At 38.9% G+C, this 21,569-nt stretch overlaps 1 protein-coding gene across 2 annotated transcripts; it reads left to right on the forward strand.

The window, feature by feature from the left end:
* Nucleotides 1–7,460: 7,460 nt before the first annotated feature.
* On the forward strand, nucleotides 7,461–12,050 carry LOC103719535 (probable galactinol--sucrose galactosyltransferase 6). Of its 2 annotated transcripts, XM_008808824.4 has the most exons (8): nucleotides 7,470–7,805; nucleotides 7,896–7,950; nucleotides 8,696–8,952; nucleotides 9,169–10,251; nucleotides 10,375–10,584; nucleotides 10,711–10,845; nucleotides 10,987–11,296; nucleotides 11,402–12,050. In XM_008808824.4, the coding sequence occupies exons 1-8, from the start codon at nucleotides 7,627–7,629 to the stop codon at nucleotides 11,780–11,782; spliced, it is 2,610 nt and encodes an 869-aa protein (XP_008807046.2). In that variant the 5' UTR covers nucleotides 7,470–7,626; the 3' UTR covers nucleotides 11,783–12,050. The 2 variants fall into 2 exon arrangements, with proteins under 2 accessions (XP_017701305.1, XP_008807046.2); XM_017845816.3 differs by lacking the exon at nucleotides 7,896–7,950 and having other exon boundaries at nucleotides 7,461–7,805; nucleotides 11,402–11,782.
* Nucleotides 12,051–21,569: the final 9,519 nt, after the last annotated feature.

The following is a 21,569-nucleotide window of genomic DNA, read 5'->3' on the forward strand; positions in this document are numbered from 1 at the left end:
AATTGGTCATAGCTACTCTTCTAAATGTACGCCTACTAGTTCTTTTGTAAGCAGGTTGTAGGTTTAATTGAACATATTCTTCAAAATTAAAAGATTCACATAAACTAAAAGGTAATTCATCCTTAACTATCCATTTTACAAGTGCTTTTCTTTGATTTTCATGATTATATGCAAAATTACCTACAAGTAATCCCCCTTGTATATTAAGGCTACTTTGAGTTTGAGCATGAGAATCATGCATCCTATGACTCTCTTGATGTCTTTTTAAATGCCCTGTTCCCCCACTACTACTACAACTATAAAGTTTGGCACATTTTTTACATCTAGCTTTCCAGACTCCCTCAACCATAACTCTATCAAATTCATTCCATACAGTACTAGTCCTCTTACGAGAAGAGGTTTGACCTTCACTCGGTTCACCAGTTCTAGAGGAACTAGGAACAGGGGGTTGGGGATTAGTTTCTTCTCCCTCAGAAACAGGAATGCCAAACTGACTTTCCTCAAAAGATGACATATCTATGATTAATTCAAAAAATAAAAACTAACCGCAAGGAGGAATTGAGTAGAGGGTCGGAGGGCAGAGGCAGAGCCGAGATTCCGAGCTTCCTCTTGTGCTCTCAACAGAAGCGACCTTCTCTTCTCAACAGGAACCTCCTCTTGTGTAGCACTTGAACAAACTAAAAATTAAATTGCTAGAAGAGCACTTTAGAAGAGAGAAATAATAGCAGTAGAGAAGGAGAGAATGAGAGATTTGGTGTGGTGAGAATGGGGGAGGAATGGGCTATTTATAGAAGCCTAAATTTTTTTCCCCAAAATACCCCTCAATTTAGCCGTTATTGGACTGTTGGGAGGGGTAAAAGCGTCTTTTTCCCGAAAATAGCCGTTGGAAACGGCTATTTTCCTCCCCCTCTCCAGACGGGCCGTGCCAGGCACGGCCCGTCTGGAGCCGTTACGGGCCGTGCCGGCACGGCCCGTTCGGAGCCGTTGCGGGCCGCCCGTTTGCGCCCGTTACGGGCCGTGCCTGGCACGGCCCGTGTCGTGCCGTGCCCGGCCCGGCCCACCAATAGAGGGGCCTGGGGCCGGGCCGGGCTGCAGTTCCGTGCTGGACGGGCCGTGCCAGGCACGGCCCGTTTAGTCTTTGGGCCCGGGGGGCCTGGGCCGGGCCGGCCCGGCACGGCCCGTTGCCCAACTCTATCTTTAAATTAGCTTGCCAGATGCAAAGAAAGAACTGTTCCTCGTAAGTGAGAGGTTTGCCTTTTATCTTTGCACGAGCGTTATCATCGATTCTCTTGCTCAACATCCATGTCAGGCCTCATGTTTATTTTGAGTGTCTTTAGAAATTCTGAAATCTACTTAAATGCGACTTGTTACTTTGCTTTGCTGTTTATTTTATTTAAAACGTGTAGGTCTTTCACAGGCCAGTACTATAAAATAGACACAATGAAATGGATGATTTGCTGCTTTTTAAGCCATACTCGTTCATTTGGCACAACTTCATGCTGGCGAGGAATTGAGGGTATGTTTGGTTGTCATATGGTTTATTTAATGACAACTAATTGATTAATGGAATGGTATGTGCTATGGTGAATTAAATCTTTGTCAGGTTTTGCATTAGTAAGAAGCATATGCATATATCTCAGATTCACCAGTAAATCTAGTTTGAGATTCAAATGATCTGTGGAATGATGACCAATTAATTTATAGAACCACCCAGTCCCAATAAAGGTGCATTAGCAGCTCTGTTTCTAGACAAAAATTCATGAATACCTTTTATGTCCCGAAACCAAATTCAATACCATTGATACTGGATCTGATTTTACGCTACATTAGTCTGCATGATTCAGTACAAATACCAAAGTATTTACAAACAAGGATCGCCCCCTGAGTGGAGTTTGGGAATTGGCCAGACTCTCATTTTGATAATTTTTCACTATAATTTGTGTCTTCGAACTCCTATATTGCAATTTGTAATGCCTTTTCTCATCTAAAAGGGTTAGTTGGAAGTTGTTATTTGGCTTTTTTTGGTCTTAATTTACTTAGTGCATAATTGATATGAAACTAAATATGTGCCTATGTAGGTAGGGATTAAAATAGATTGTATATGGATCGGATATCAATATATTTATATTTAGTTTCATTAATAAATTGATAAATATAGATGCGGATATGGATATTAATTAAGATTACAAATAGATCCAGCTGACATGTTTAAACTCAACAAGTTTAAATTTGACCTGCTCCTTTCTTGAAGACTCGTGGAGCTAGGTTGGGTTCAAATATTTCAGGCCGTTTCTCATTCCACATTTCAGGTCGGATTTAAATTTTGTAGACTCTCACCCAAGTCGATCCAACCCAATCCAAACACCATATAGTCTGTTTTAGGGCTTCCTATTGGTTATCTAATCTTATCCAACCAGAATTGACCCAAGGAAGCATTCCAAGTTATTTCTTCTTGTAGTCTATTAAGAGAAAAGCACATGCTATTCTTCTACATTAAGAAAGGCTAACTATTGAAGTTATTAATTTTCCAAAGCAGATTGCAATTCTAGATAAATATTAATTTATGGAGTTTTGACTATATTAGCAAATAATTTTCTGGCACTCAAAGTTCAATTTGGTTTAGCAGTAAGATTAAATTTTCATAAAATCTTGTTAATAAACAAACGTAGACCTGGACTAGATTGGACCAAACCACGACCTATTGACCTTGACCTAATCGCAATGACTCCTTGTGTTTGGAATATTTTTCATGGACTGGAACCTACTTGACCTGCTCATCTCCTGGAATGGGTCCGGATCCAGTGTCAAGGCATGAATATGAAATTAGGCCACGTCGAGGTTATGCATGCCCTAATTCGATTGACATGGTTGTAGCCTTGATATTAATTAGGTGTAAAAAAAATGTATCCATATTTATTTTAAACATATTATATATATAATATCAGATATGAAAAATAAAGATACAAATATAGATGTAAGTTAGATAGTTAAACTTTGTAACTATAAAATCAAATATATCATTGAATAAAGGATAGATTGAGTAATACATAAATGTGCTCATTTATTTTCTCTAAAAAAATCATGAGAGCCATACAAAATTAAATAGAATTATAAATAGAACGAAATATTCAGATACGAATCGGATAATTAGCCGTCTTTATCTATATCTATTTTTGCTTGACAAATATAGATCTATATATGAATATTAGTTGATGCTTGAATTTGTATTCATATCCGGTTAGATTTGGATATGAGTAGTGGATCTAGATCGATAATAATCGTTCTGTTTAAGTTGTAGTATTGTCATTAGGCTAAGAGTTTAAATCTAATCAAATCCAATCACATATAGCATATTTAGCCTACGTCAATTTTAAAAATGCTTGTGTTGCAACGTTCTTTAGTTTATATGAGGCATATGCCAGGTTCACTTTGAATATCATTTATAATAACCCAATAGGTTATCTAAAATGATTAAATTAGATAGAAGGTATTATTTGAATTTTTTGGCTCTGCATAAGTATCTAAGATCTTCGTAACTTATAATCAATAATCCCATGCCCTCCTTATGAGCTCTCATATTTGGGTTCCTATAGCTTCATATTTCATCAGTTACTGTCGAACACACAACGCTAGCTTGCGGGTGAGACTGCGATTGATGATTAATTGGCAAAACTTCTACTGCCAGTGAGGCTGATGTATTTCTGAACTGGCGTTGCATGTTAGGATCGATCTCCACATTTTTTTTTAAGGGTTGTTACTAAAGTGGTCGCTGCACTCTCTGTGTAGCTGCTCATCGACCTTCCAAATGGCCAGGCTTAGGGCCTTTGAGAGGATGAAGAAGGTCGCTAGAGAGTTGATAATTACTAGGCACAGGTGGTATGGGAAGATTCTTGGAGGCTATAGGCTATTGTGTTAGGTGGCTTTGGATCTGTTGATGAACACCTCAATTGACGTGCCTTTGGCTCTGGCATCTCTCTCCAATTGGCCACTCTGGTATAAGGTAAACAAGCTTTCAAAACTATGCCTTCAAGGTTCAAACTTCGAAGGCACCCTCTTTACTTGGCACTACTTAGAGATTGTTCTCGTTAATCTGTAGATATTAGTGGACATGGCATATGCTCTGTTAATTCTTTCCGTTAGTTTGGACTGCCCAAAAGAACATGCATGTTGATGCACTATTTGAATTAATTTATCTTCTGAACTCTCCATCATGATTAATTTGATAGGTTTCATATTGACAAAGAAGTTTTTACATGGTAGCTGATATTCAGCAGTGAGTGTTAATCATGTCCAGTTAGAGAATTATCTAGGTGTTTGGCACGAATGATGAATAACTAGCATAAGTTAATCATGTGCTATGTGTTGATAAATGAATATTGCATCGAATGGGATTCTCTGTGGTGCGACGTTCGCACACCACGTGTAGTACTATTGTTGATAGTTGCCATGTCATTCATTTCGGAGACAAATGGCTCTCCTTCATTTCAGCAACGTCCCATGTATTGTACTGAAAAGTGTTTGGATATATTTCTAAGATAAATGAGAGCCCTTCGTCTTCGAGATGGATTATATGGTGGCTATCCATGGTGGTATAAGACTATTTGTGGTGCAAAAGTCGCACCGTAGAGGATTTGGATGCATATCGCATATCTATATAGGAGTGTGATTCCAGGTTCTTGTTACAATTAACAAGACCCACTAGATAGTTTACAAAGAGATCTATGGTTGCACAAAATCAGACTAAATCAATGTTTGGTCTAATTTTCTGCTATCTTGAGACCACGATATAGGGCAATTCTTAAGAGTGAAAATTAGAAACCTTATCTGGAAGTCCTGTTAGATGATACTAGCTATAAACTTGGGAGCGAGCTTCATGCTACCACATTTAACTGATGTCGATTAAGCATATATTGTCTCATGATTGTTGCCACTGTTTCTATCATGCTCGACCTGTTGGCTCGAGCTGAGCACATAACAGACTGCTGCACATCCCTAAGATTAACTCTACAGAACATGTAAGGCCTGCCTTTTGATTTGTATACATATCACTCCAAACTTAGGCAGTGGTAGAGATAAATAAACTAATGCATTTATTCAAAAGAATACTTCACAATCACTAATAATAAAAAATATATAAAATTATTTCAAGAACACTAATTAGATGTTTTCTAAACTCTAAGCTTCTCATTGCTCGATCCTAAGCCCTATCTACTTGGCTACATCTATAAATAAAATTGGAAGAGAGGGAGTGAGCTTTATGGCTCTGTAAGTTACCAAAACCTCCAGCTAGATCAAGTATTTTATGTAGGAAATATAAATTTTAGTTGCATGACTTTTCGTGAACAAAAATATGCCAATGAACATATCAAGTTTATCAACATAGATTTGACGATATATGTAATGTATTTGGCCAAACTTAATTTTCAATTCAACCATGGATGGACCATCCACTCTCACTCTCCTAGTTTTTATGACTATGGCTATAATCGGCCCGTAGCAAGCTTCGAAAAAGACTAGATACTGATTACAACATGTCGTCCGCCGGTCATGCATTAGTGATCGCCCTACTAGAGGTCCAAAAAAAAAACTAACTTCGAAATCACATAGAGAGACATGCTTTCATCAGCATGTGCTAGCGATCGGTCCTAATTGGTTAGGCCTAAAAGAAAACTAGCTCTTGACTATAATACACCATCAGCTAGTATGTGCCACTGATCGTCCTAATGACGGCATGGAAGGAAACTAGATCCTAAGCCTGTGTGATCATCTTCGGATCAGGGAGTAGTAAAATCAACACATATAAGTACATTTAGTAAAATCAACACATAACATATATAATATCGGTACATTTAGTAAAATCAACACATAACATATATAATATCAGTACATTTATCGATGCAATAACATACAGTTCATACCCAAGCAGATTCAAAACATATATGAATCTTTTTTTTTAAAAAAAAATAAAACTAGATTTTATTTATGCCAATCTAGAGGAAATATAGTTGTGTGAATCTTAAAATAAAATATATCCAATAATGCAGCCTATAAAATAGGTTATGTATGATTGGCCATATATATCACCATTCAATCAGTAGTATTGTTGCGTTTTTCTGGAAATATGTATTACCATATCAGAAGGAAGGTGAGTCCTTTGAAAATAAAAAGTGAAGGGGAAGGTAGATGGACTACCCAAGGTCATAGAAAGCAGGCATATGTTTTTTGTCACAAAAATATCTCTACAAAGCAAACGCTTCATGGGCTTCATGCTTTCCGCATGCCTCCTGCCAAGTGGGAATTGACCTTTTCCACTGTCTTCTTATCCACCGCATGCGTGTATGCCCATCTGGATCCACCGTCCAAGTTGGTCGCCTCCTTTACGTGATGTACTTGCTTCCCGAGCGAACAGGACCAATTAGGAACGCAATCTCTCGCTTAATTTAACCCAATTCCCTATTTCCTGTTTTAACATCTGGCATTTTTCCTATAGTCATAAGCTACCTTTTGCCTAAAGTGGATTAGAAATTTTCAAACTATAAAAAACATATTAAAAATATTTAAAAAAATTTAAATATAATTTATGATATATAAATGATGATATGATATATGGATAATGACGTGGAACTCAATGATTATATTATGGCATATGCTATATCCCATATCCCACGTCACAATTCATATGCTTACAGTCGTACAAGCAAAAAAAAAAAAAACCATGTAACCGTTTATTGTAGTGGCTTATGCTATGTAGTTGACTAGTTAATCATCAGTTACGGAGATTTTTGATTAAAAAAAAAAGTCAAAATTGGGAGAAAAAATAAGATTAAAATAGTGATAAAATAACAAAGTCAAATTCGAGTTTTTTAAAATTTAAAAATTTATTAAAAAATTAATCTAAATTTGAAGGAATAAAAGTATAATTTAAATAAGGGATTTATATTCATTGGGTTCGGAAGCATGTTTTGCACGAAAGTGGATGACTGTTTCCGAGATGGTTGACGTGCCGACAAAACATGCATTGGTCTTGCACTGCAAGCGTCCTTCTTCTTTATTTATTTATTTATTTTTTATTTTTTATGGTATATTAATAGAAGGAGGAAAAAGGGTAGAACTCAACCCGAGCCCCCTTCCATCAGGGAATGCTTGATGCGGGTTGTAAGTTTTTCTTAGTACTGATGAAAGAAAATTTAGAAAAGTATATTCATACATAGCCATCCGGGCATGCAGCATACGGTCTTTTGATTTAATCGATATTCACACATTTTGAATATGGACAAGTTGGATAGAGTTCAAGCTCCCTTGCACCACCGCAAGCATCCTTGACCCAATGAATCAGCTCCTGGAGAAAGACCGTTTATCCAGTTTCACGTCAACTATTTTGTTGACTAACGTGGATCCAGCTCGATGTCCCACGATCCATTCCCCACGGTGGAACGAAGCCTCTCGGTTCCGTGTCTCCGCCGCTCTCTGGCCCCGACCACGACGTGGATCCGACGTGTAGTTCTCGCGCGATCGGATCTCCCGTCCTCGTCCCCCATTCCTCATTACTTCCCTCCGCCCACCGGCTCTTCGATCGATCCGGAGGGAGGAGAAGAAGCGAGCTCAAGGCGCCATTTATACCGCACCATGGGGAGTGCCTGTACATGCCGTGGGTTCAGTTGGCTCCTTCTTTCGCCTTCTCCCATTCCCATAAATAACCCTCCCCTTCGCTCATTCCTCCCACCATCTTCGTTTCTTGCTTTCTCGTCTTCTCCACCACGTTCTCTTGCTCTCCTTCCCATAAACACAAAGAGTTCTCTTTTCCGGTATTCATTCTTTCATTCATTGATCTCTCTTCGCTGATCGTTCTTCTTCCTCTTTATTTGTTTTAATTTGTTGTGTTTCTTCTCGTTTAGTTTCCGGTCATCTTCTCCGATTCGCTGCAGCTCTTCCACTCTCTCAAGCAGCAAGGTAGATATTTGTATTTTCTATCCGCTGTTCTCTCTGTTTCTCCCTTTTTCTCAAGAATGACCGTTCTTCTGTTTTTATTTTTTTTCCCTCCAGTTTTTTCTTCAAGATAGGATTTTTGTGACGTTTTCAACGTCAAAGAATGGATCATTCTCATGCTTTGCCCTTCGAATTTGGTTTTTCCTTACATTTTCCTAATTAAAGCTTCGATTGATTCTCAGTTCTCCCGTAAAGGATGACGTTCTTCTGTTTTTATTTTTTTTTCCCTTCCAGTTTTTTCCTTATTGCGTTTTTGTCTTCAAGATCGGATTTTTATGACGTTTTCAACGTCAAAGAATGGATCATTCTCATGTTTTCCCCATCGAATTTGGTTTTTTCCTTACATTTTCCTAATTAAAGCTTCGATTGATTCTCAGTTCTCCCGTAAAGATTTTTTTTTTTTTTTTTGTAATTTAATCTCGTTTTCTTCCTTATTGATTAGATTTTTCTTACAATTTTTTTTTTGTCTGTGAAGCTCTGACACCTTCTCAAGCAAGGAAGATATTAGAAACGCTCCAGTTTCCGATTATTCAACTCCCATTTTCTTTTTCTCTCCTTTTCTATTCGTTTCCTTGTATTTTCTCTTAAAAATTAGTTCTGTTTTCTTCTTGTCTTTCGTTTCAAGGTTGGTTTTTGATTCTTTTTTTCCATTAAAACTTGGATCTTGCTCATGGTTTTCTTACGGTTTTAATCTTTGGATACGCTGTAGGGATCCGGCTTGGAATCATCAGTCGTAGAGAAGGCTCGAAAGAAAGAAGAAGGGAAGGAAGGCGAGATGACGATCACTCCGTCGGTTCGGATCTCCGATGGAAAGCTGGTCGTCAGGGGCCACGCGATCCTCTCCGGCGTTCCCGACGCCGTCATCTCCAGCCCCGCAGCCAGCTCCGGCCCTGTCGACGGCGTCTTCCTCGGCGCCCAGTTCGCCGAGCCCAGCTGCCGCCATGTCCTCCCTCTTGGAACCCTAAGGTAAACAATGGGGAGATTTTTCATCTGTCCTTTTTCAATGTTTTTCTCTTCAAATTTGTTAATTTTCTCTGATTCCGATCGATTCACCAAGGTTACAATCGAACTCAATTACGTTAAAAGATAAAAAAAGAAGAAGAAGAAGACATTTTCTCTTGCTTTCCGAGTGTTTTCCTCTTCGTTTTGGTTTAACATTCTTGGATTGTGATCAAATTCCAGGGATGTTCGATTCATGGCGAGCTTTAGGTTCAAGCTATGGTGGATGGCTCAAACAATGGGAGACCGAGGGAGGGACATCCCCCATGAGACCCAATTCCTCCTCGTTGAATCCATGGATGGCGAGGAGACCGTGTACACTGTCCTCCTTCCCCTCATCGAGGGCCCCTTCCGTGCCTGCCTCCAAGGCAATCCCCGTGACGAACTGGAACTCTGCCTAGAGAGCGGCGACGCCGATACCCGGTCAGCCTCCTTCTCCCACTCCCTCTTCGTCGGCAGCGCCGTCGCCGACCCCTTCGCTGCCATCTCCGGCGCCGTTGCTGCCGTCAAGCACCACCTCAAGACCTTCCTCCAGCGGCCTGAGAAGAAGCTCCCGGGCATTGTGGACTACTTTGGGTGGTGTACATGGGATGCATTCTACCAGGAGGTCACCCAGGAGGGTGTCGAGGCTGGCCTTCGCAGCCTCACTGCCGGTGGCGCTCCCCCGAAGTTCGTCATCATCGACGACGGATGGCAGTCGGTCGGCTCCGACCAGCCTCAAGGCGAATACGAGAAGCCTAATTCTTTACTTCGGCTGACCGGCATTAAGGCGAACAACAAGTTCCAGAGCAAGGAGGATCCAGCAGCAGGGATCAACACAATTGTTCAGACGGCGAAGAGCAAGTATGGGCTCAAGTATGTCTATGTGTGGCACGCCATTACTGGGTACTGGGGAGGGGTGCAGCCCGGGGTGGAAGCGATGGAGGAGTATGGATCAAAGATGCAGTATCCAAAGATACCACCTGGAGTGGTGGAGAATGAGCCCTGGATGATGACGGATGCGATCACCTTGCAGGGGCTTGGGCTCGTGAACCCGAGGAGAGTGTACAAGTTCTACAATGAGCTGCACAGCTACTTGGCTGCAGATGGGGTGGATGGTGTAAAGGTGGATGTGCAATGCATCCTGGAGACCCTTGGAGCCGGCCTCGGTGGGAGAGTGGAGCTCACACGGCAGTACCACCGGGCCCTCGATGCATCGGTTGCCAAGAATTTCCCTGATAATGGCTGCATTGCCTGCATGAGTCATAATACTGATGCTCTCTACTGGTTAGTGTTCATAGCCATTTCTGAATTCTGTGTTTCTTTTTGAAGTCGGATTGCTTGTCGACAGGTTTTTCATTGAAGTTGGCTGTGGATGTGCTTTTAATCTCTTCGATGGTGAAAATGCAGCTCGAAGCAGACAGCAGTGGTGAGGGCATCGGATGATTTCTACCCAAGGGACCCTGTTTCGCATACCATCCACATTGCCTCGGTGGCTTATAACAGTGTCTTCCTCGGTGAGTTCATGCTCCCTGATTGGGACATGTTCCATTCTCTCCACCCTGCGGCTGAATACCATGCCTCTGCTCGGGCGATCAGTGGTGGACCGATCTATGTCAGGTGGGAAATGGAACTTGATCTTTTAGGTTTATAAGCTTTGAGCTGAATCTTGAACATAAAGAAATTTCGTATTCGAGCTAAAAATCTTCTTGTTTATTTAATATGTTCTCATTTCGGATCATACAGTGATGCTCCTGGAAAGCACAACTTTGAGTTGTTGAGGAAATTGGTCTTGCCCGATGGCTCCATTCTTCGTGCTCGGCTCCCTGGTCGTCCTACACGAGATTGCCTCTTCTCAGACCCAGCTCGTGATGGTGTTAGGTATTCAGATTTCTCTTCCTATAAACTTGGTTTCAATTACCAAACTTTTTATCTTAGCTTTCCTTGTAGAATTGGCCTTTTTCTTATTTGATCTTGGTTGAATGTGTTTCTGAATTGAAATTATTTGCTTTATTTGTGTAGCTTGCTCAAGATATGGAACATGAACAAATTCAATGGTGTCCTTGGCGTGTACAACTGCCAAGGTGCAGCATGGAGCTCGACAGAGAAGAAGAACATGTTCCACCATACCAGATCAGATGCTTTATCTTGTGCAGCGAAAGGAAGCGACGTTCACCTAATCGCAGAGGCTGCAACTGACCATGATTGGCATGGTGATTGTGTTGTCTACCGCCACAGAGATGGCCAATTGGTGGTCCTTCCTCACAATGCAGCAATGCCCGTCTCCTTGAAGGTTTTAGAACATGATATCTTCACCATCTCCCCCATTAAGGTTCGTCCAATTTTCCCTCCCATTTGTAGTTGTCCTTCTGAAAATGGAGTTAGTCTATCATATTTTTTAGGACAAAACTCTTCTCACTCCTCTACTGTAATGCAGGATTTGGCGCCTGGATTTAGATTTGCACCACTGGGCCTGGTGGACATGTTCAATGCTGGAGGAGCAGTTGATGGCCTCACATACCACATTTTGGGTGGTGCCAACATTTTAGAGCTGGATTCTAGTTTTGCAGGGGAGATGAATGGAGCCTTTATGCGCTCGCTGGAGAAAAGAAGTGGCGATGCTGTGGCCTTGATTTGCATGGAAGTCAAGGGATGTGGGAGATTAGGAACTTACAGTTCAGTTAAGCCGAGGAGATGTATGTTGGGCTCAGCTGATGCTGAGTTCTCATATGAGCCTTCATCTGGGTTTCTTACTCTTCAATTAGAAAACATGCCAGAGGGCAACAAGAGAGTTCACAAAGTAGCGATTGAATTGTAGTCAGAGTCAGATACTACATTACATTCTTTTGTTTGGGAGAGCATGCACATTTTATCAGATTCATCAGGTTAATTGGATTGTTTGGGCAAGATAGATTGATTGATTATTGCTAATGAGAGATTCTGAGATTGCATTGATATCTTCCGATTACAATAAAATCATTGCATCGAATCATTTTCTGTTCTTTATAAATTAGCATACTTCTGAAGAATTGTATTAACTCCAAATGAAATGGTGAAGAAAAAATTCTTCTTCTTTTGTGGACTGAGGAACGTGCCACTGCCTTTTGTCAATGATATTCTCTTATGAACTGAAGTTAATTTCCAGCCCTACAGAGTTTTGTAGACTGGTTTGAAACATGATGTTGTCTGTAACTCTGTTCTTTGGAGGGCTCTAGGGTGATTTAGAGGGAATGGGTTCCCAAAACATTGTTCAGAGAATATACTGATGATTCGTGCCTCTTTTCAGTGAAAAATATAACGAGCTCCGATGGATGATAGGAAGAAGATATGATCAACAAATCTGCACTCAGGAAGATACCTAAGACCATGAAGATTAAGCTGCCACCATGGGCAGGTTTATATCAGTTGGCTTGGTTTTTTGATTTAAGAGTTCCTTCAATGGTCTCATCAGTGTTGGGGCAGATGAGTGGTGTGTTTTGCATTTCTCCTTGAAGGTGAGTGTAATGTGTTTCAGATTTAAATTTAATCACTAGAATTCAACTAAAGATGAATATGAAATATAGATAACCGATCTATTTTCACTCCTATGTTTATATATGATTGCGGAAATATAGAGGAAGGCATGCTTATTGCCTAAAAAACTATTTAGCTTATGTGATTTGTTACTCGAAGAGGGTTAGTTTATGTGTGCATAGGATAGCCCACACTAATTTTGGAGAGAAAAAAAAAATTGTAAAATTATCTGAAATTTAAAAACCATATATCTCAAGTACAATATGCGTTATTATGTTATTTACAACTTAATCTTTTGTTTCTGTATGTCCATTTTCTTGCTATCACCTATTGCCTTTTGTATATTTTCTCCATTTTATCTGCTGAGCACCATGGCCTTCACTTAATAATCATTATTTTTGTTTTCCTATGCTCTTTTCCGTCTGCTGCTTCTTTAATCTCAATTAAACTAATCTTTTAATCAAATTAATGAATTTCTAGCATGGTTTTATCATCTTTTTCCAAATTTTCAATGTTCCTTTTAGATGAAGTCTTATACTGATTATTATATTTAGGAATAAAAATATATCATTCTTGATTCACCATAACATTTCTTTCATGTGAATAATGTTATAAATCTCATACTAATGTTTGTATTATAAATGCTTTTTACGCGGTATATTAATTTATAATGTTAGAAACTTATAATTTACCTAAGTTCCGAAAAAGTCATAACCCATTTGTCAGATGCAGTTTTACTTTTATTTTTTTCAATGAAATTTATTTTTAATTTTAAACACCAAGCTTTCATGCTGACAGAATGAATGTGACTTAACAAATGATCCACTGGAGCCCATACTTGATCCAACCCACTCGCTCTACGAAGCGTAATCTCATGAAGTTGGGTCAAAGATGGGGCCATGGACTAAAAGATTTTGGTGCTTCCTTGGTCGCCGTGGACTGAGTTATTTAGATCATGCAAGTTTGCTTTTAATGTACTAAATCAAGCTTCTTGCGCCCAAGAGAGCTAGCTCACTCTGTTCCAAACTGCTCTTATATGCTACACCAACAGCGAGTCGATGGACATTTATTGATTGCTCAATATGATCCTCCTTCGCCTTCATCGATTCGAAATCTAAATGTCCAAGGAACATGTAGGTTCACAAAGTATAGATTTTTTGCTCTTATTACTTATTTCACTACATGTACCAGAATAGACTAACCTTGCACATTAGTGCATGTCATACATGATTTACTACCCTGACTAGTTTGTGGAAGATTGTGGGTTTTAATACCTTGTTGGATATACATGACTAGGAGTAATTTCTGTAACATCGTGCAAATGTGGAGGAAGGCATTCTTCTTTAGAGCAAAACGAAGGCATTCTTGCTCGGTATTCAACCCATATCATTACATACGAAGCAAAGCCTACACTAGGGCTTGCCCGGTATCATTTTTTTTCCTTCTTGTTTATTTCTAAAAATCAAATCATAGAAACAAAGATAAAAAAATATATTTCATGCTATTGTGTTTATTTTTTATTTTTAAAATTTATTTTTATTAATTTTAGAAAAAAATAAAAGTAAGAAATTCTTACTTTTAATATTTTCAAATAAAAAAATCATTGTTTTTTTAGCACAACTTCCACCAAGCTCATTACCTCAGCAACCAATACAATTATTGTCTCCCCCGCCACCGCTGCCACCAATGCCTACCACCTTCAATATCATCTTCATTAGCTACATTCGTCATCATCGCTGTCTCTGCCATCATCATTGCCACTATCACTGTACCATCACTTTCATCATCACCACCTCCACCATATAGTAGGTATGTTGCCACCACCATCATTGCCACTATCTCTACATCATCATCAATGTCGCCGTTACCTCCACTGTATAGTTGACAACCTTATCATCGCCTCCTCCGTTATATAACCAAGGCTCCTCTACCAACACTATTGCCGCCTGCGTTGCCTCTTTTGCTACTACCAAATAATTTTAAAAATAATTAACTATCCAAACATATTTATATTTTTAAAAATAAAAAAAAGGAAATATAATTTTTATTTTTCTATTTATGAAAATAGAAAAATAAAAGTTATGCCAAATGGCACCTAAATTATCAAAAAATATGTACGGAAAAAAGAGGGAAGAACGAGCCTCCTTTTCTTCATTCAATAAATTTGGATTGGGCAAATGCCCAACTCTTTCTCCCGCAGGAAAAAAAAGTAGGAGAGAGAGAGAGAGAGAGAGAGAGAGAGAGAGAGAGAGAGAGAGAGAGAGAGAGAGAGAAGAATTAACCTGAGATATAGTTATCCATGAGGCGTGAGTATTAGAGCTTTCCTAGAGACAATTCTAGTGCAGATTCTGGGCCTTGCAAGATGCAGCCCCTCAAAATATTTGTTAGCTGTAGCTTGTGCACAATCCGGTCTGCTTCATACGTCCTCATCAATAAACCAAACGCTTACTTGAGTTATGACTTGACACCCCCCCTCCCCTCCTTGTGTCGTTAAGCAACCCAACAAAACTAGCACCTTGATGCAATAGTGTGAAATGTATCTATCCGGGATTTTTCGGGTGGTGAGGAGAAAAGTATAAGGTGGCAAATGCAATGGACTCTCATGAAGCTTACCATAGTTATCATTTGCATAAGATTTTTTATACTTCACCGAGTCCATATTAAAGAGGCTGACAAGCCTATCCTTGTTGCCATTGCAGGCAGGGATCCTACTGTACTTTAAAGGACATGGTAGTTAGCCTCGAAGGCACTATAGAATCATTTGAATAGAGAAAGGTGATGAATTTGAATTTAAAACATGAAAAGACTGCATGTCTCATCCTCTACGCAAGGGAAAGAAACAGGAAAAGAGTGGAGATTAGGTCATGATTGAGCTTTGGAAGTAACTCTAATGGGAGCACGTTAGATAGCTATACTAACAAACATATATGCATCTTACTCGAGGACTCTTAAAAAAATATCTGACCTGGGCTATATTCTGGTAATTCCCTCAATATTTGGATCTAGGAAATTCTTCAGTTTATTGATGACGCTATTATTTTCTCCAAAGTTGATAAGAACTATATCTCCTCTAAAAATCATCCTCTATAGCTTTGAAGCTATGTCCAATTATCCATTAACTTTCCAAAAAGCTTTCTTTTGCCTATTGCTCTGGATGTTCCTCAATTGTTGGAGTATATGGCTTGGTTGAACTGTCCTCTCCTCTTTCCCCATCAAGTACCTTGGGCTTCCTCTCAATGCCGGTAGACTCTAAGAAAGCTGACTGGGTGTCACTCATCCACAAGATGGAGTCTAGGCTAGTTGGTTGGGAAGGAAGGTTCTTATCATTTGGGGGTAGGCTTATCTTAGTAAATGTTGTCCTCTCTGCTATGCCGCTTTTTTATATGTCTTTCTTTAAACTAACTTCATGGGTAGTCAAAAGAGTTCATAGAATTCGGAGGGCCTTTCTTTGGAAAGGGCCTGACATGGTCAATGATTTGCATTGCAAAGTTAATAGGAAAAAAGCTTGAAGGTGAGCTTGGCATTAAGACTTGGAGGACTTTGACACTACTTTAGTAGCTAAATACGGTTGGAGATATCTAAAGGATGATCAGGTCCCCCTGGAAAAGACTATTATCTTGTTTCTATTTCGAGAGGTGTAAACTTGTTGATTGCTGGAAGCCTAAGAGGAAATGCTCTGCTATCTTTAATGTCATACTCTTCTCTTTGCAGTCCTTTTGGAATAGATCTTCTTTTGGAATCAAATGGGACTTGCTCTTATTGTTTGGGAAAAGTCCCTCTGAAGGTTAGATGTTTCTTCTGGATGGTATTTCTTGACAAACTAAATGCTAAGAGAGACATTTTATGAAGAATGGGCAAGTCCCTTGGTAGCTATCCCTGTTGCTCTGATCCTTTAGAAACAGACACTCATCTCTTCCTATCTTATCACTTTGTCTCTGAAATGTGGAGCATTCTTTGCTTGCACCTAAATGTCCAAATGGTGATCTAAAGGACCTCTGTACCAAATTGATACCAGCTTGTTTCTCAAGGGACACTCATAATTCTGCTATGCTCATGCTAATTGTTGCTTTTCTTTGGTGCTGCTGGAAGGAGCGAAACAATCGAATCTTGCTGAATTGAAGTTCCTTACCTTCATCCACTATCTTCTCTGCTCTCAGCTTTGTTAACAGCTGGTCTATTCTCCTTGATCCTAAATTCCTTCTCGCTTTTAGCAAGCTGTGGGATTGTATTAGGAAGCCTCGAGGACCAGGTGTTTTCTCTTGAGACGAGCATGGATGATGCCTTCTTTTTGTTATTGTTGGTGTCTTGTGTTTTTTGTTTTGTTTTTTTTTTTTTTTGATGTAAAGGGAGGCAAAAAGATGTTGGTGTCTTGTGTGACTCTCTGAATGAGATGAAGCTCTGCTACTCTGCTCTTCTTTTGGTGCAGTTCTTACAGAAGCAGACTATGATGGAACCACAAGCATTGGGATGATCCCAGGATCTTTTGTGCTATTTGAGCCACCTTGTCAGGCTCTACTGAGTCTCTGTTGTTCTTTTTTTACTTCTTAGCGTGCTACTGTCTTTTTTGTTTTCTTGACTTTCACTGAGTCTTCCCCTTTCTTCTTTCTTTTGTATATTCCCTCTTCAATCATTCTAGATGTACATAAAACTTTTCTTCTTCCTTAATAATTGTTCCTGTTGTGGGGGTTCTCCAATTTAGTCCCACATCGGCTGTTCAGCGGGAAGGTCTGTGCCATATAATGGGGGGCTCAATAACCCTTCCCTTAAGGAGGCGCCTTTTGTGGGGCAAAACCGTGAGGCGCCGCTAACACCGGACCCAAAGCGGACAATACCTCCTGGAGGACACTTTCTCTTCTGCTGCTCGGCCGGTGGGTGTGGGCTCTGCTGGTGTCGGGGTGCAAATCCCGCATCACCAATATTGGTAGATCCGATCTGAAAACAAGTTAACCAGGCGCATTGCGCTCGATCATCATAAGTCACATTTGAGTTCTAGGATTGATGGCCAGCTCCAATTATATGATGGGCAAGTGGTCCTACTTATATTTTGTTCCACGTTGAGGCGAGGAACATGCCAGTTTTTAATTGAATGGTTTGTCTACTAAAGCTTCAACATCCATGTCGCAGTACACGACAAATGTGGTTATCTTTCATTGTTCTTTCTATGGAGAGAATAGCGCGCGCTAGGAGAGAGAATAAGTGTGCTGTCATTTATTATATTGTATAGATAATGTTCTGGTTAGTGGTTTTCCTAGTTGGAAATCAGAATTACCAAAGGATGGGATGGCTTTGTCTTCTCTCCCATGCCCCTTTCTGCTGTCATGTTGCATATGTGCACTTATTTAATCCATGGAGGTTAGAATTCTAACCAATTAAGAACTAAATGAAAGAAGCCAGTCAAAAAAAAAAAAAGAGTTAAAGAGTTAAAAAAAAGAAATAGCCCAGTATATTTTCTTTTAAGATGTATTTGGTTCTCGTCGGGAATAGAGGTTGGGATTATATCTCGAGAGATTGAGATATTCCTATTTTTCTTCTGAAATTGAAATCGGAATGGGACTCCTCCTAACTAGACAGCTGGAATGAGAGCCACTTATTTTCATTCCTATTCCAATTTCAGAGCTCAACTGCCCCAACCAAATATGCCATTAGATAATTTAATTTAGAGTTAACTAAAGGCCAAAGTGCTGCAGGTTGAGACTATACAACATGGTCATGCAATCAAACTATCATGTGAATTTGGAAAATTAAACAGGGATGCTAAAGATTAATATCTTAACTATCTCCATGGGATATCAATTTAGCAAGATAGAAATAGAAGAGTACAATGTACTGAAATAATACTGCCTCATGTAAAGTAATTTAGTTAAAACAATATTACACATTAATCAATTTTGATTTTTCAGAATAAATTGTTTTTGATATTTTCTACTGATATATCCGAATATGCTTGCTTACACTAACTGAGATAATAAGATCATATTATGTATATAAAAGTTCTTAACAATTTAGCAATCAGTATTCAGCTGAAATCTCAACTTATGGAAATTATTCAGCCACAGCAGCATCCACATTCATGCATGACCATACTGCATGATATGAGGTACAGAGTTTGAAGGGAGATGCTTGGAAGAAGCAAATAATGCATGGCTTTAAAGATATCTGATAAGAAACCTAAAATACCTGCACTTTGAGAACAAGCAGCACCATCAAAACTAATTATGGGGGCCTCCATTGGACAGAATGACAAGGAGAGGGGACATGACGACCCAAGACACCCCAATGCCTGGTATTAACCGTAGTAACATCAGACATATTGGCACAGTTGAACTCCAAAGCAAAGTCGAAAGGCCTTGTCAGAGACTTGAAGCAGCAAGTATGTGTTTGCCTTGAAAAATTCTCATTCCTTGTGCTCCAAATGATTCACCTGACATAAAGTAAAGCAGCTAAAAGTACCATCAGAAATATTACTGGTAATAAGCTGCAACAAATCATCAAAAGAGGATGGTAGCATTGGACTATAAGTCGATATAGCAGTGAACTCCCATACAGACCTTGCAAAGTATCCTGCAGGAGATGATTAACACCTTCACCTAAGTTAAGAGATAGATCACCTAAAATATGTGGAGAATAAAGCGACCTCCGGCTAGCAATTATGTCATTACAAGGAATGAGCTTTCAGCTTAGTTTCCACCAAAACAAAAAAAAAAACAAAAGAAAAAAAAGAAAGTGCACCCTTGGAGCAACATTGCATTTCCAAGTCCATGTGAACCCTGCTGGAGATATTAGAGAAAAGAGTTCTTTTGCAACTTGTAACAAGTGATTATAAACAGATTTAGAGGAATCTTTTTGGAAAAATTAGTCCCCCTAACAAGATGATCAGCTGTTAGAATGATAGGAATAGGCATGGGTAGTATTGGACTTGGCAATCTTTTTGAGGAAATATACATAGCATCAATTTCCTGTACATCCCAACTTCCATGATGAGTGGAATGATGAGAAAAATATGAGATTAGTATTGTCATGAGCCAAAACCTCATCCAAAAAGATTAGCCAGAATATATTATTTATATTTTTTGGTCCTATATAAGTATCCAAGATCTACTAAGTATAATGCCGATATGGGACTGAATATATGCCTGCACAGATTCTTACAAGTATCAACTTCGAATATGTACATAGGAACAAGCTGGATCCAATAACCCATCTAGACCATCAATATAGGCAGTCTGATGACAAGTAGAGAGCCGGATGACTAAGCATCATTTCGGAGTCTAACGTCCACGCCGAGAGCCTTAAAATTTTTGGATAGCACGTACCACTCTGGTCCATAAGCTTTGGAAATTAACCATGAACGCATAATGCCTACTACTCACTCTAGGAAGACTGCTACACCATCTCTCTAAGCTAAACACAAAACATCCCAGGCTACCAAGTGAAGCTGTTTTTGATCCTTGAATTGCTCCATACAGAAGCATGAATTAATCTCTTGATGCTATCAATTACCTTGCAAGGGACTAAATAGTCTCCCATCAGAAAAATGGAGTTTACATTAGAACATATTTAGCTGAAGCAATTCTCTCGGTGATTTTTAACCCCTACAGAGAGGTCTGGATAGGATCAAGGAGTGAGAAGCTATATCATAAAGCCGAATCATACACTAAACTTTCGGAGGGTTTAACCTATGCATACAATATCTGATTGACATCCTTTACTTTTTTCTGAGATAGGGTTATTTTTTTTCAAGATTTAGATCACGGAACTACCTTATAAAAATGCAGCGTATTGAGTGACCAGGACCAAATTTTTCATTATTTGGGCCTCGAAATTGCCTAATCAAAAACAAAAATTCCTTTTTCAGGAAAGTTTGATCGGGTATATCTTTTAATTCAAAAAGAATGAGATAACGCAACTAAAAACAAAATTAATGTATAAGTTGAGATGTATATTTATAAAATTTTAGCTTTTTATAATTATTTTTACTAGTTTTGTCTATTTTGGAAAAGCTATATTTTTTTTAAAATAAAAAAGGAATCTTGACATTAATTGTGCGAGGACAGATCTTAATAGAGGCTTTGTAACTCTGTTTTAGGAGTATATTAATAAAAGAAAAAGAGATCTAGAAATTATTTTTATCAATTTTATATTTTTAAACTTTTTAAAATATTTGAGTCGAGTTGGTTGAAGAAATTTCTTTCTTTCTGTAAGATTGGATCATCCAGCTAATGATAATGCCTCCCATTTCCACCTATCAAGTTTTTTTTTTCTGAATTATGGTAATTAATGGCGACCAATCAGCTAAGCAGAGCCTATTGACCAATAATGGATTCGCAAGATAACTCCACACATTGTTAATATTGATGAAGGAGTATAATTTGAGTACATGACTAATACAAATATACTAGTTTAGAATTCTTCGAACAGTTTGACTCTGAATTACCTGAATAAAGAGTGAGTGGGAGCCCTTTTGCTGAAACAAAAGAGTTGAGTCTGAAAGCACATTTAGGTTGGCTGCAGCCTGCAGAGAAGCAAAATTAGAGTAAGTGCGCTTGGTAATCAGGTTTAGGTATGGAATTTGTAAGATATTCCGAATAGAGTGCGGCATCTTACAAAGAAGTCCTTGTTACTTTGGTTAAAGACAAAAACGACATACTTTTCAGAAGAAAAAAAAATCATGATTCTAGCAGGATATTTTTTATAAATATATTCTTTAAATTACCATGTGGTAATTTTTTATTTGTCACGTCACCTTTCCATTATGAACACTTGTTACCAAAACTATCATCTTCCCTATTCATTTAGCCCAACTAGAAGAGAGTAATAGTGGAGTCTTATGATAGTTAAATTTAGAGAAAGAGAGAGAGAGAGAGAGGAGAAGATTCACACATGATGGCTATGGAAAGATTTAGAATAGCATAAGGGGGCTAAGAACGAATCAGTTGCAAGTTACTAAATTATGCAAATGATAAGAGGCCACAAAATAAGGGTTAGATTTATGCTAGAAGACAAGTTCGAGTCTAACCACGCTATGACTCCAAGAAATCCTCTCCTCTCCTTCATTGAAATGGTTAATGAGTTCTCTAGCTTGGGAATATCAG

The sequence above is a fragment of the Phoenix dactylifera genome, chromosome 1 (genome assembly GCF_009389715.1).
Source record: "Phoenix dactylifera cultivar Barhee BC4 chromosome 1, palm_55x_up_171113_PBpolish2nd_filt_p, whole genome shotgun sequence".
Lineage (NCBI taxonomy): Eukaryota > Viridiplantae > Streptophyta > Magnoliopsida > Arecales > Arecaceae > Phoenix > Phoenix dactylifera.